Genomic DNA, 15,344 nt, shown 5'->3' on the forward strand with positions numbered 1-15,344 from the left:
CCGATTGCCGAGAAGAACTCGTGTGCCCGATGACACCCGGTATCTGTTTTCCACCGCAAGGGGTAGCACTTTTCACTGAAAAGCTTGTCAGTAGCTGTTCAAACCGACAGCCTAAACATTATTACACTTCTTCCGCTTCCATTTAATTACTATCCTGTCTCAGATATGATTACTTCAAGTCCTCTTCGAACGTGACGTTCGGGCTTAGAGATCCTCTTCGCGAGTTCGTCAGCATCCGCACACACGCAGTAAACGCGTCTACTCCGCGTCACATAGAAACACACGCGGAAACCGCCATCTACGTTGTTTTCTAGCAAGCAGCGAGGACACCGTGGAAAGTAGAAAACGTCGACTGCCCTGTGATGAACGAGACGCTACTGGGGATACCGAAACGGGAGCAGTTTGCTCTCAGAACGCTGGAAAGAACACGCTCCTGCCTGCCTCACCGCCCCGTTCGCACCTAGACCCCCCCTACCCCCCCTCCTCCCCCCCTCCCTCCATCATGATTCAGTAAAAACACGTATAAGCCCCGCGGGGAAGTTTTTGTTCATACCGATGCATACACGGCAACAGCGAGACGACCAGGGACGGCGTGCACAGCTCAAAAGGAGAGGAGCTGCTGTGCGCATGCAATCGGAGAAGCGCCGCGAACACGCAAGCCACGGTTCGCGGGGGTTCGTGCCTTCCTTTTGCATCGCGAAGCGCGTCTAACTCCCTTACGACAGCCCGAATCCCTGCGTGCCTTCCACCGCTTCCAGGAGGCGTTCGCGGAGGACCTTTTTGGATTCATACGGCGGCAGCTTGAGCAGATTCACGCACGTGCTGGTAGTGGGAAGCCGATGCGTCTCGGGCACTCTGTGCACCGTGAAGGAGGGATGGAGATTCCGAAATCCCAGCAGCGGCGGCCGCGAACAGGACGTCACAAACATCAAAAACTTGGACCGCTCCTCGCTCGTCATGTCCTCCTGAAAAAAACAACACACCCCGGCAGTCGGGAATACACTGCGGCGCACGCACCCCTACACCCACCAGACTTCTGCATGGAGCGAAACGCGCGATAAGGAGAAGGCACAGAAAAAGCGGAAGAGACAGCAGCCGCGCTAGCCCGCCTCCAGTGGATGCGCTGATTCTCTGCTTCCTAGATCGAATGCTCACAGACACACCTCGGGCTGCAGCTGCATGAATGACGACGCCTGTCAGCCAGCAGACCGTGAGAGAGGAACCCTGCGGGGGCGCGGCGCGCTTTCCTAGCCCTACTCGAAAGGCAAGACGCGCCTCGCTCCTCTTTTTGAATTTCAGAGCTTACCAGAATCTCCCATAGCCAGCGAATCGTAGGTGAAGAGGCCTCGAAGCCGCCGGTAAACTGCGCGTACTCACGTAAGTCCGCGACGTCAAAACCTGAACGCAGCGGCGCGCCGACGCGGACGCGCTTGAGCCTCAACGGCCGAAACGGCTGCGACAGACCCTCCCCTTACCCCCCCTTTCTAACCCCCCTCACCCGCTCCCCCATCTTCGGGGGCCTTACCTCGTGGACTTCCCGATATGAGGAGCTGCAGCTCGGCGGGGCTGAACATCTGCAGCCACTTGAGCGGAATCACTTGCGCGAGTCCGTGCAAAAACGCCTGCGTCTGCTTCGCGATCTGCTTCGTGCATTTGTAGTGCGCGACGGCTTGAATATACCTCAGCTTTGAGTCGCTGCAGACGCGGAGAGACGCGAACACGAATGCACATGCAGAAAGAAGCGGGCAGCCGCCGCCGCGCAGCGAGACACACACAAGCCCACCAAAACCATGAGCAGAGACGGAGGACAGCGCATAACCTGGGTGCATGCGCACCTACATATATAAAGACGTACACATATATACACATATATGTGTATGGGAATCGACGTGAGTGCATGTGGCGGGAGCATTTATTCGCGGCACGCCTCGCTACGAGACAAGCTTTCTGCCCTCAGTCGGCCGTATAGACGCATTCCGTCTTGCATCCCCTCCCCGTCACAGCCGGCGTGACCCCCCTGGTCACCCCCTGAGCACGAGCATGCATAGATAAATACACTCACATATGTATATATATATATATATATATATATATATATATATGTATGTGGGGAACATATATATACATATATACCATATATACGCATATATATGTATATATATGTATATGTGTATATGCGTGTCGGAGACCCGTACTTTGTGACGGAGATGTTCCTGCCGTTGGGGATTAAGTCTTCTTCCTCGTTGCTGCCGAAATCACCGAGCGTGACGCTGAAGGTCAGCGCCAAGTTCTGCACGTTGTCGGAGTAATGCTTCAAGAAAAGCAGGTTGCGATGCACCACGGGGTCCAGCGCCTGAACGTCGTCGACTTGATTCGGTCGCCCCAGAAGCAGATTCAGAAAGACGCGATTCAGCTGCGGCTCAATCAAGATCTTCTCATACAAAGCCTGGACAGAAAACGCACACGACAGGGAAATTCCAGTCTCTGCAGACCTCTGCATGCATGTGTGAATTTATATGCCGAGATCCACGCAGATCGTTGGCTGCGAGGCTGAGGGAACAGTCGCGCGGGAAGGGAGGGAGCGAACCGAAAGCCAAGCCTTCACAAGACGCAGAGAGATGCGTAGGTGGACGTTCATCGGCGTACGTATATCCATTCGTCCACAGAGTGCCCGCATTTCAAAAAAATGCTGCCTCTCGTTCTGCATTTGCTCTTTAATAGGCTTCAGCTTCATGGATTGCTTCGTTGACACACAGACCTAAACCGTCCTGTATCTCCGCGAACACACGACGGCAACTATATACTCAATGTTCACACAGACGCCTGCCTGCGATGGCCGAATCTACATACACACACGCATGCGCATGCATATATATATATATATACATATGCATAAAAATCCTACGTATTCACATGTTTGTATGTGTGTAACGCTATGCATGTGTATTTGTAAGTTTGCAGGTGGGAGGCGCTGAAAACGCGTACCTTGCCAACGACCTTGCCGAGCGCAGTGTAAAGCATGGAAGGATTTTGATGAACGAGGCGCGCACTCGGGTTGGGGTACAGCGAGTTATCGGAAGATGACTGAGACAATCCAAGAAAAACGAAAATCGAAGAATTCCCGTTATGTCAAAGGAAAAAACGGTATGTATATGCGTCAGGCACGGTAGCAACGCTCACGCACCCAACAAGCTTCTCTCCGCGCACATACGCGCTACTTGTATGAGCATGCAGGGTGCGCATGCGCATGTCTCGGAATGACGCAACGCAGAGGAACTCTTTGATTAAGCCAAATCAACAGGAATATCCGACACGCAATCCCCTAACAAACGAGCGAGTTTCCATCGGTGTGAGCCGCTGAGAAAACAAAAAACTCGGGCGCACGAAGACGCACCCGCGCATGCATCGAGTGCCTAGACATCTCACACGCACTCCGTGAAGACTTCGACGTCGCCATTCAGCTAGGCTGCGGACGCGTTTTGATTTGGTAGCTTGTAAAGATGAGGCTTCACACGATATTTGGCAAGAAGCCGAGACGAGCGCTCCAGCTGCAGCGCGAGTGGGAGGCTTTTCTGTCGCCCCTGAAGCGCTACAGAGTGCATCGAACTCCGCATGCATGTGGGCAACCTGCGTTTACCTTGAAGAGCCCGTAGTTGGGGTCGAAGACCTTGCGCGACAGCAGCACCTGCGTGCAGGTAAGATGGAACTCTTCAGTCAACCGAAAGAAACAAGCTCGCGGCGACGCATGGGCATCCAAGCACGACGATCCGTCGCGTTTTCTTCAGAGAGGCGCACATCCTCAACCCTCCACACACACCCAGACATGTGTGCACGCAGGTGCAAGCGCGCAGCTGAGACGCGAAAGAGAGAAAAATCTGAGTATGGCGCTCGACACGAGTCTCGCCGCCGGCCCTAAGCCTGCGCTCGCCGAGCGTCGATAGAATCGCCGTTTAATCGCGCTGGAGCGAGGCGGAGAGCCTGAGATCGACTCCTGTTGGCATGAGCACCCTCGTTTAGTAACTGGATACACGCTGATTACGCCATTATGCATGGACGCTACTCGCCGCGCGGCGCTGGCTTACGAGGAACTCTTTGAAGAGGCCGCCGCCGTCGATTCCCTCCTCAGGAACGCCCTCGTCGGTGATGAACTGAATTCGAAAGAAGCCCTTCAAGTCGTGGACTGCAGAGTCGCGCCACGCAGCACAGACGGCCACCTCAAAAAAGCATCCTGCAGCTCCATTTGGTTGCCGCACGCGCGACCAGCGGTCCAGTATGGATAAATCGACTGAAAAAAATATTCTCGTTCCTGACCACTCAAAAGTGCGTCCACAGGAAGCTGGTCTACGCCTCTGTCGAAGGGAAACATTCATCTGGACGCCGCTCGTGTGCGGGGCTTGACGCTCCTTCCTTGACGCGGCGGCAGACCGCGTGGAGAGAGATCACCCCAACAAAAAGACTAAAAGGCGATTCGGAACGCAGAGATAAATCGCAACACATAGACCTGGGATAGCCGCATACATCCTGCTAGCGATAGACCGATACACAGGCCTAGAAATAAACGTAAATGTATATATACATATATGCGAACCTAGAGATAACTTAAGCTCTCTCAGAATACCCCGCTGGACGCACGGTGTATCTGAAAATGATTTGCACAAAAAAGAGATTTCGTCTCACCGTCGGCGTATCCAAGCGCAAAGAGCCCGTCTTCGACTGCAGGCACATTGAAAACGTGGAGAAGCCTCTAAGTTACAAGAAAAAGAATTACCCGGCGTACACGCACTGGAAACGCGCTCGAGTCCACGTCCGCGAATGCCGCTTTCAGATGCAGTTCTGCGGAGAGTGGAAGGCGAATTCTGCTGCCTGTGCTCCCTGGTGCTTCTAGGGTGTAGGCTTTAGGCACCACACAGAGACTCCGTATGCTTGATCCGAGGATCTGCTTTTCTTATGTTACCTATGTAGTCTCGGCGGATGGTGTGGAGACTGGGGTCGAACGGCAGCTGGTGCGCGACGTCGCGGTACTGCAGGCGATCTGCGTTGATTTTATCATAAAAAACCTGAAAAGAAACAGACAGCAGCGAATAGATCTGCCAGTTATCATCAGGGCAAGCATACTGAATACCCAACCAACGAGTGACCTATCTGCGCTTCGCGAGACAAGGTCAGCCTGAATCACTCCCGGATAGGCATCCCCGCCGTGAATTTAACAGCCACTGAGGAAGGCCGACGCCCGATTGGAGCATCCGAGCCTCTCTCCACGGCTGAAGATTCGTCTCCATGGATACCTCTCGATTTCACTCACAAAGCACACAAACCAACAACGACGAAACATCAGCCAAACATGATGAAACCCGGCACCGGGGTGTATGAACGGCTGAGCGGAAAAGCGTCGCAGAGAACAGCGACACGGCAAAAAGCAGCACACCCCAGAAACCACGCCATTCTCTAAATCTATTTCGCCTCCAGCATCCCGGTGGAAAACCCAGTTGACGCCCCGCACGCGTCTTCACTTTCTATGTCTCTCTTACCAGCACCCGGTCTTCGAAGGTCAGCGTGTGAGGAAGCTCAGTGAGGAGGGCGCCGAGAATTTTTTCGGCGTGCTTCACGCCGGAGTTCGCGACGCGTTCGAGGCCTTCGGTCGCGGCGGCGGCCGCGAGGAAGGGCGCGTCCAGCTGGGCGAGGCGCTCCTGCTGATGCAGCAGCGCCTTGCTCTTGAGCAGACTCATTGTCTCCGGGAGAATCCACGACGTCTCAGGCAGGAAATGCAGACGACTGTTGCGATCAAAGAGCTGCCGCACGAGAGTCGTGAGCACGGGCCGCAGCGCCGACCCCCGCCCCGCCGCGGGCACCCGCCGCGACGCCCCCGCCGTCCCGCCCCCGAGGATCGCCAGGGCTCCTGGCGAGAGACGCGCCCAGGCGCTCGCGGTCGCGGGGGGCGAGCGGAGCGCCGAGAGCGACACCGCGGGCGGCGGTGCGTAGCAGGCCTGAAGCAGCTTCCACGCGACTTTGTTGAGTGTCAGCGACAGCCACTGGATGTCGGGCACCGTGAGCAGCGGCGCTGAAGAAGAAGAACAAAACAAGGAGGCACTCGAGGCCGAAGACGCCGCAGGATCGGGCGCGGGGAAAAAACCCGAAAGCGACGACATCCGCGCGGAATCCACAAGCTCGGAGTCGTACATGAGCTGAAAACACGCACACCCCAAAACGTCCTCTTGTAAAGTTTCTATGGTTCACGTCAATGATTTACAATCAACGCGCGGCAACCTGCGGCCTGCACCCCGGTAGGAAGCTTGGAGCCGGCCCTCAGCTTCCTCTCCACTCGCAGCGCAAGACACAGGCGCCGCTCTTCGAATGCCTGCGCCCGAGGCTGCCCGCGACCCCCCCCCCCTCCCCGCCCTCTCTTACAGCACCCGGCTGACAGTCGCGCCTCGCGGCTGGCTAGCGGGGCGACTGCAGCGCAGGACTCCGCGGAGACTCCACCTTCTGTCCTTGAAAAATTGTCCCCCCCTCCTTGCCTACCTCGAGTTGATACTGCAGCAGCGTGCAGGCTGCGCGCAGCACCTGACCCAGCGGTGAGTCGAAGAGCGGCGCGGGGCCCAGCTGCCGAAGGAATTCATCCACGTCGCCTCTGCACTCTTCGTCCAGCTACACAGAGAGTCCACGCAGACGCCACGCGGAGCGCGTGAAAAAAAGTCAGGGTTTCACGGCCGCCGGCGGAGACCGACACATGCCTCTTCTCACGCGTGCTCACAAGACACAGACAGAGATGCGTGCGCGGATGTCTGCGGCCGCTCCTCGCTGCGCGCCGGCCGAGCGGCCCGCGGCGTGGGGAGGGGGCGCCTGCGCCAGGCGTGAGGCGGCGTCGACGCGCGTCGACGGGAAGGCCTGCGAGTTCGAGAGAGAAAGAGGCACGCGCACTCTCGCCAGTGCCTCGGCCTCAGTCGCGCGCCCCCCCACGAGGCACGAGTCGACAGAGAAAAGTGCCCGCCAAGCAAAAAAACCGCGGCAGGCTGGATAGTCTCTTCACCGCGGCTGCCCCCCTCAGCGCTGTCGAACCGCCCTGCGCTGCTTAATACAGAGCTAAACGTGCTGCAGGATTTCGAGGTCACGGTGAGCACGCTTGCTTGAAAGCCTGACGGGGGAGACTTTTTTTCTGCGGTTCGAACTCGAGCCTACCACGAGTCGGATGACCGGGAGCAGGTGCGCGGAGAGCGACGTGTTCATCGCGAGGGCATTCAGGATGAGGCGATCCATTCCTGAGGCAGGGCACAGGGCACCGCCGTCCATTCAGGAAGCGTCTGGTCTGCTGCGCCTCCGCACAGAAGTGCCCCCCCCCCCCCCCCCGCCCGCCCGCGCCCAGCCTTTCCTTCAAAAAATGCGCGCGGGACGGCTGGCCTTTATCGCTCTCCGCCGCTCCCAACTCCTATGCCAGCCACGCCTGCGCAGACGCGCAGAGCGCGAGGGGCCGGCAGAGAGGTTCAGGGCCTAGGAGTTAGGGCTTCTACTCACCCCCACGGAACTGTGTGTGCGACAGATACACCTACTCTATATGCATTTTATGCATGCATTTTACTATAAAAGACGCATTCGAGAGGTCGGCGAGCCTGCTACGTCTGGCGGCGGCGGTCTCAGAAGACTGCGCGCGCTCTGCGCAGAGAGAGAGGGAGAGAGGACCTCTTTCCTTTCCAAAGCCCCCTGTTGGACGCGGGGGGTTAGGGGATTTAGCGGGGGCTTCGGGACCCCTAAGAACTCACCGAGCGAGGGGGCAGACGTCGGCGCCTCGGCGCCCTGGGCGTCGACATCCGCCATGACGGCCTCTGCGCCGTCGGACAAATCCTCGTCGCTTTCTGAGAGATCTGCGGCTTCTCCATCGACTCTGTCGGCCTCCGTGTCCTCCGCCGGGCGCGACTCCGCACACAGCGACGGCGGGAAGAAAAGGCGCAGGAGCGGAGGAAATCCTGAGAGGAAATCGGGCGGCAGCGCGAGAGGAGAACCCATAGAGAGGAGAGGAAACGAGCAACTCAAGCCGAGCGCATGCATAGCGGGAATGGAGGGCGGCAGCGAGACAAACGAACCGCGCAGCGCGACGCAGCGCCTCCGCCTGAGCCCGCCAGCCACGAGCGAGATTGAAAAGTAGAGACTTTCAGATGATGGTGATACGGATACACAGCTGTACAGTATTAAAAGTTCAGATATACGGAGATCGACAGATACACCAGTGGTGCGACAGGCAGGAGAAGATTCACAGGCGAAAAAGGGGGGGAAAAAACGAAAACGCCGCGGCAACCCAACCCAGTGAAAGCTTTCGCTTCCTCCTCCGTCTGTTCTGAAGGAGCCGCTGCGCGGTGTCGCGTGTCGAGCCGAGAGAAGCGAGCCTCGACGCGTCGTGAGGGCGCCCGTTTTCATCTTCTCCAGATTGAAAATGCCTCTAATTTCTACACGGGAAAATCGTGGGAAGCAGACTGGACCTATTCGGCACGTGCGCGAGGGCATGTGTCGCAGCTGAAACGCATCCTGCACAGTCGCTTCGCCTGTGTGAAATCGTCCCCTCCAACCCCCTCCCCCGGATTCCTCACTGTTCGAGGGGTCCTGGTCCGCGCAGGCGAAGAGGGCGCGGAGGACGCCCGCGGCCATCAGAAGCCGCAGCTGCGCGCGCAGCTCCCTTCCGCTGGCGCTCAAGCTCGCCGCGTGTTGCTCCTCGGAGCTCAACACGCTCTGCCGAAGGAGTGCGTCATGCACGAAACTGCCCCCCCAGCAGAGAAGGCACAGCAGCGCCCTCTGCGCAGCCACCGGCTTCTCCACGCCCCGCGGCGCACTGGCGTCTTGGTCCAACTCGGCAGCGCGAAGCTGCCCGTAGAGGAGGGCGAGGGCGTTCCCGACGAGCCACAGTGCGAGGGGGGGACTCCCTCCATGAGGCGCTTTTGTTTCTGCGTGCTGCAGGTCGCTCTGGCGGCCGTCCTGTGCATCCACTCGGCTCTCTGAGCCACCGCCCGCGCGCGCGCCGGGGTTCAGACCCGCGGCGTCTCGTGGAAAAACTTCCTTCGTCATCAACTCCCGCAACTGCGTCTCAGCCTCGCGCCGCTGCGGCCCGTTGCGGAGTCGCACCGCCTCCTGTGGGGGCGCGGCCTGCGGACTCGCGAGAAGGGCCCTCGCGCCCGTGGCGACCAGCAGCCTCGCTGGAAACTTTGCTCCCTCGGCACCCTCCGCCTTTCGAAGCTTCGCAGCGACGCCTTGCACCTGCATCGCCACGAGATTCGCCTGCAGGGCACTCGTCCCTGGCACTGACGCCAATCGCCCCTCCACCAGGCGCGACAGGAGGCCCACGCGCCGGCGCCACGGGCCCGCCTCCGCGGCCCCCGCGCCCGAAGGGACCGGAAGGAGACACGGCGCCCCGAGGAGGTGAACCAGGAACTCGACTTCGCCGCCGACATCTGCAGGCCCGCGAGAGACACCACAGCCACGCAAGCTCGTCAGCAATCGCGACGAGGACGCCAGTCAGCACAAAGGAACGCAGCATTCGCAGACTCTCTAGAGAGAAGACGCGTGACCGCAGGATGCAGCAGATATGCCCGCGCATCCATATGAATGGATACATGGATCTGCGGAGGCCAGCGCACTCCGCATGCGTCATTCACGTGTGCAATACCGGGCATGCGCGGGCATGCGATGCGTGAGCCCGCCGCGTCTACGAATGCAGACAGGCTCTCGGTTATTAAATCAACAACCTAGACACAGAGATAGAAGTGCCTAGTTATTCTCCCGTTGATAATTTAAAACAAGATTTTCGCCGCAATGTTTCTTCACAATCAGTTTTAGTTTACAAACAAGTGTTGGGACAATCATATATATATATATATATCAACATATTTATGTGTAGATATGTGCGCGTGGAGAGATAGCTTTGCGTACAGACATAAACACACAAAACTAAACACACTGCGCCTCGGGCCTCAGCAGGTCTGCCGCACGTGTCGTGAGCTCCAGGCAGCTCGCCGTGTGCAGCGTCGCCTCCCCCCCCCCCCCCCCACCCCCTTCGCCCCTCCCCAGCTGTCTCCTCTCTCGACTCGTTGCCCAGCTGCGAGAGGCGCCTTCGCACGGGCCTCACTCAGGCCGAAGACGCCCGCGAACTCCGACCCCCCCCTTTACCGTTTGGGTCGCACGCGCGCAGGCAGGTCTCGACGACGCGTGCCGTCTGCCTCTCGGCGCGCTCCACGGCTTCGAATTGTTGCCTTGCGCTTCCTTCTTCGCCAGCGGACGCGATGCCGGAAGCGAGAAGAGCGCCGACCAGCGCGTCCGCGAGCAGGGCCATCATCCCGTGCCTCCCCGCGCGGCGCCAGTTCTTTACGAGGTCGGCTAGCGCCTCTTCGCCGTGGCAAGCGCGCGCGGGCGCACAGGATCTGGAGGCGACGGCCTCCGGTTCTGAGCCAGCGGCATCCGAGGCATCCGTCCGAGCGGCGTCTGCGTCTCCTGCAGAAGCGCCGCCGGCAAGGGAGGCCCCTGCGGCCAAGGGAGCCGCAGAGAGGGCTAACAGGACGTCGCGCGCTATCTGCACCCAGAGCCCTGCCTCGTGGCTGTTCACTTCTCGCTCGCTTTGAAGATACTGTCTCTCGGCGAGGCTCCGCTCAGGCGGCAGGAGCAGAAACGGCGCCGGGGTCAACGCGGGCGCGCCGCGGGCGCCCGCGTCTCCACCTCTCGCCTCTGAAAGGCCTTCTGCCTGTCGGAGCCCGCCCTGTGCGAGCTCCCCCGCCCTGGAGAAGGGGCTGCGGTCGCCCTCCGGCTGCTTCGGAGCCTCCGAGCCCAGGGCCGTGAAACGCGCAGGCTCGGCCCGCTCGCCCTCCGCCGCCTGCCGCTCCGACCCCGCGGGGGCCGCTTGCGCCCGCGCGAGCGCCGAGAGCGACGAGCTGAGGACGCTCCCGCGCCAGCCGAGCGCCGGCCGCAACTGCGTCCAGGCAAACGCGCCTGAGGAGGAGCCGATTCGCGCCGGCGCGTCTGACCCACCACGGAAGCGCAAGGGCGGGAGCAGCGACGCAGGCGCGCTCTCAAAGAGCGTCGCGCGGTAGCGCAGGGCGACGCACTGCAGCACGAGACGCAGCAGCGTGAGCGCGGTGAGACGAGGCGACACGCGCACACAGGGCGGCGCCCCGCCCTGGAGGCCCCACGAGGACGGTCCTGGCGGGTCAGAAGGCCGTCCCGCTGGGGCGTCGGCCGGAGGCAGAGCCACAGCTGCACAGGGGGTGGACAAAGCAAGAGGAGCGGGAGCGGAAGAGACGCCATTTTCACGTCTGCTCGGCTGTGAAACCGCCAGACAGAAGAGACACGAAGGCTCCACTTCCGTCGCCGCCAGAGAGCCATTTTTCGCGAGAGCTGTGGGATCGTGGCCCCACCGCTCCTTGCCTTCGCCGCAAGACCCCCCTCCGCTTTCGTGGTGCTTCCCGAGCTCGCGGAGCCACTCACATACAAGTCCGAGGCGCGACACATCGTCTGCGCAGCCCGGCGCTCCACGAAAATGAAAAAGGGTACCTTCTGCCAAGTCGGCGCCTTCCTCCCCCCCGTGGACCGGCGCATGAGCGCGGGTCTCCTCGCGTGTACGTACAACAGCCGTCTCGGGGCGCCCCTGGTCGGCATCGCTCCCGCAGGCGCCCGCGCTCGCCTCTTTTTCTTCGGCCCCCCGAAGACACGCCTGCGAGATCTTCCGGCTGCCGTCGTCCTCAGGGTCGAAGAAAAAGGCCAAGTTGCGAATGAGCACCGGGAGCGCTCGACGAATTTCCGCGCGGCAACGCGGGCAGCCCCCCGGCCCCGCACGTCTTGCCTCTCGGCCTCCCGTCTGTCCGCTCGCCGCCGAGCTCTCCTCGGCTGTCTGTGCGTCGCTTCCTGCAGCTTCGCCACGGTACAGCGCAGCCACCGTCGCGTCAAAAGCGCGTCGGCTTTCCGCCTTGGCGCGTCTCCGCGCGAAGGCTGCTTTCCAGCATTTCTGGATCTTCGAAGAGGCGTCCACAGACTTCCGGTGCTGCTCGCGCAGCTGCCTCTCGCGCCGCTGAAACTCGAGGAGCGAGGAGCGACTGACAGCCCCCGCCCCGGTGGAGAGTCCGCTCTGGCGCCCGCGAACGAAGGAGGGACGCGACGAGCCAGACAAGTCGATTGTGCGGTGCGAGTTGTGGCGGAAGTCCGCAAACATTGTGGGCGAAGAACCCGAAAGGCGTCGCCAGCCAGCGGTGCGGGAGCGGACTGTGCGGCCCTACTCGACAGCTGCCTTATGCCGGCGATTACTCAGGAATCCTCGCATACGCAAGGAGGCGACGTGGAAGGGCACGATGGAAAGCGAAGCGGGGCGCAGATGGAAGTAAGGGACACGGAAACGCGGAAAAAAACGGAGACTCGACGTGCGCGGCCAACAGGCCGGACGCGCGCGCGGAACGAAGAGTGCACACGAAGAGAACAGACCTGGAGAAAACGGGATTCCGAAGGGGCAGTGTTCGTGGATTCCTCTTCAGAATGAGCGGAATCCGGTGGTCGCCTCTGCGTCGCCGTTTTCACACGCGCTCAGATTCAACGCACTCGGTCACCCGCCTGTTTCTGTGTGTGGAAATATGAAGTGTAAGCACACCTCAGAGAAGAAGTCAAAAGAAGGAATAGAGGTAGTCGCGTGAAGGCAGGAACGAGGACGTCCAGCACGCTGGCCTCTGCGAAACAAAAAGATCGGTTTTTACGTCGTAGCCGAAGCCACATCCCCGCGCGGGAGGCGACAACCCATCACAAGGTCTAGCCTAATCGAGTCGAGGCATCTGCGTAGTCCGGGCTTGTCCATATCGCTTTCGATGCTCGTCTCGTTTACCTTGTCGGGCGACCACCGGACGCGTGAACGACTGTTCTACCGCCTAGCTCGGTTGCCGCACAGCTTCAAAGTCTACCCTTGAATACCTTTACTGCGACTTTCTGAGTCTGGACAAATGACCTGCTGCAGTCCAAGTCGCGCAGCTTAAAATGGAGGCCGAGCCGCTGAGCCGGGAACAGAACCGAGACAAGCCGCAAAAAGCAGGAACGCGCCGATCCTCAGCAAAAAACGACGAAAAGCACCGCACAATGGTTTCCTGCCTTCGTTAGTCTCTGTTGCAAAGCTCAAAAGGTGAAGACTTCTGAAGGAACGCGTGGAAAGAAGTTAAGACGTCGTCTCCGATGGACGGATGTATTGAGTTGGCACTCAGCCACGCAGTCTCACGCTGTTTCTCCCCAAAAGCATTCTACAGTACCTCTATGTAAAGCTCATGATTGTAAATAATACGCACGTGTATTGACAGCCAAGGGGTTCCACTTATGCTACAGCTTCCGCTGGTGGATTATATGTCCTACAAGGTTGACTAGAACCGTTTCCTGTGCTCTTTCTCTTCACCTAGCATGCATGAGACTCTCGCAGCCAAGCGCCAAGGACTTTTCTCACGGAGCGACGAGAGTTCGTGCCCGATGAGCCTCGGACTGACGCTTGAGAACACTCCCAGACCACGGCTGTTCACGCAAGCAGAACTTCTATTTTGCGCATCAGGCTGTTCATGCCGCTCTTTGACTCTTCGCCTCCTCTCTCGGCCGCGCATTTTTCTCTGCGGACGGAGTGTCTGAAAGGGAGCGCCGCATGCGAGACAGACGCCGTTCTCTGCTCGTGCCAGGACCTCACGAAAACAAGTGTTCCTCGCCCGTCTCCGTTGGAGGAAGACTCCTACGCAACATCCTGCCGCCCTAGAGGTAGCTTTTGTCAAGCAAAACCCCCCCCGAGGCGATACCGCGAACCACTGCGCCTGACAGTTCGCGTTAGGACAGCGCAGGGGAGGCTGGCGAACAGTTTGCGTGGAGTTCTGTGGACGCACTCAAGCCCGGAGAGTTTAAGTTAAAATCGCTGAAGCACGAAACACCCGCAGAACTAGATGAGAAAGTAGCTTCGAGGCCAGCAGCCGCGCCAGACGGCGGGTTCAGGTACAGGGCGGTTTAGAGTATGGCCTCGCAAGCATCCTCTTCATCAGCAGCATGAAAATGGATTTTTCGCTTCATTTGGGAGCAGCATCTGGTTGGGTAGCTGCTTCCTCGTTTAGCAAAGCCGGCTCTAACATATCCCGAGGGAGTCCGTCGCTCAGCAGGTAGAGTTTCGCTAGCGGTGAATCTCCATCCCAGCAGTCTGGATACACGCATCGCACAAACCAGCGTCTGCTGAAGCATCCCATGACATCAGCTGGCGCCTAGAGAACTGCGCAGCGTCAGCAGCCGCAATGGGCACTGCTAGAGGGTTGCGTGGAAGCACCGTTTCAGCGAAAAATGCAGACTTCATGTCCACAAGACACGCTGTTTCGAACGCCCAGCAGCACGCGCTCCGCAGTACTCAGAAGCTTCGCTGCTGAGCCGATGTCAGCTGCGGCATCATGACCCGTGAAGTCCGCATCAGAGCAGCAAGCTGAGAAGTGAGTTTTTATTTGAGTGAGAAGTCGCTGCGCGGCGCCATGCGAAAAGAAGCCGTGTCTGGTGCATCAGAAGAGTGGAGTGAAGGATGCGCTCACTGCGGGAGCAGCAGTTTTGCGTCAATCTTTGCTTTGTAGCGGTGTTGGCTGACTCTTTCGGCAGCATCAATGGCACAGCTTCGTTTCTTTGTTTACACTCTGGAGTTACGGACAAGACAAGTCTCCGTCTGCCACTGCAGACGGGAAGAATACAATCAGAATTGACCTGAATCTCGCGAAAGAGTCGGCAGTTGACGTGTGGGAAGTGGCGCCCAAGAAGACGTGGCCGTTTACCACCGCGCCAGTAACGCCCCATCGGCTCACGCTTCAATCCACCGCCCCCCTCCCCCCTCACCCTCTTTCTGTCGAATGCTGATCTTGAAGCACGTCTCGGGTAAAAAATATATCCCTCTGTAGGTTTCACAGCCTCGCGACCACGCCCAGACTGCCAGCGCAAGGGTCTCGAGGGCGGCGGAGACACTGTCTCACAAAACGGCTGCGGAGAGCCGATTGTTTTCCCATGTGCCCCTTCAGCACAAATGATCGCACAAGCTTCGATCTACACGGCCCTCCGCTCGCTTCCTAATCTCTTCGTGGCGACCCCCCCTCCAAAGCCCTTCCTTCGTCGATTCATCGACACCGTAGACTCGTAGCGGTGAGACGCCTCGAAGGGGGCAGCAGGAGGTCGTCCGCAGGCGCCGGTTTTGCCGGTCAATGCCGTGACTCATGTTCCAAATGCAGCCCCCGATTGTTACACGTGGGACGTGTCTTTGAACGCTCCTCTCCTCTCTGTCGGGCTGCTTCAAAAGACCGTCGAGTCCCTAGGCTTCCCTCAGCTCTTCTCCGCCTCCAGCCAGTCTCCCTGCC

General features: G+C 59.3%; 1 protein-coding gene across 1 annotated transcript; it reads right to left on the reverse strand.

Annotated features, from left to right (window-relative positions):
* Window positions 1-716: 716 nt before the first annotated feature.
* On the reverse strand, window positions 717-12,175 carry BESB_030190 (HECT-domain (ubiquitin-transferase) domain-containing protein; the record flags this gene model as incomplete). Its single annotated transcript, XM_029361687.1, has 15 exons — window positions 717-965; window positions 1,307-1,398; window positions 1,526-1,695; window positions 2,196-2,446; window positions 2,986-3,084; window positions 3,638-3,685; window positions 4,083-4,180; window positions 4,678-4,713; window positions 4,955-5,057; window positions 5,529-6,182; window positions 6,520-6,645; window positions 7,177-7,256; window positions 7,755-7,958; window positions 8,577-9,431; window positions 10,147-12,175. The coding sequence occupies 15 exons, from the start codon at window positions 12,173-12,175 to the stop codon at window positions 717-719; spliced, it is 5,094 nt and encodes a 1,697-aa protein (XP_029215154.1).
* Between the last annotated feature and the right edge of the window lie 3,169 nt (window positions 12,176-15,344).

Source organism: Besnoitia besnoiti, chromosome XIII (genome assembly GCF_002563875.1).
Source record: "Besnoitia besnoiti strain Bb-Ger1 chromosome XIII, whole genome shotgun sequence".
Classification (NCBI taxonomy): domain Eukaryota; phylum Apicomplexa; class Conoidasida; order Eucoccidiorida; family Sarcocystidae; genus Besnoitia; species Besnoitia besnoiti.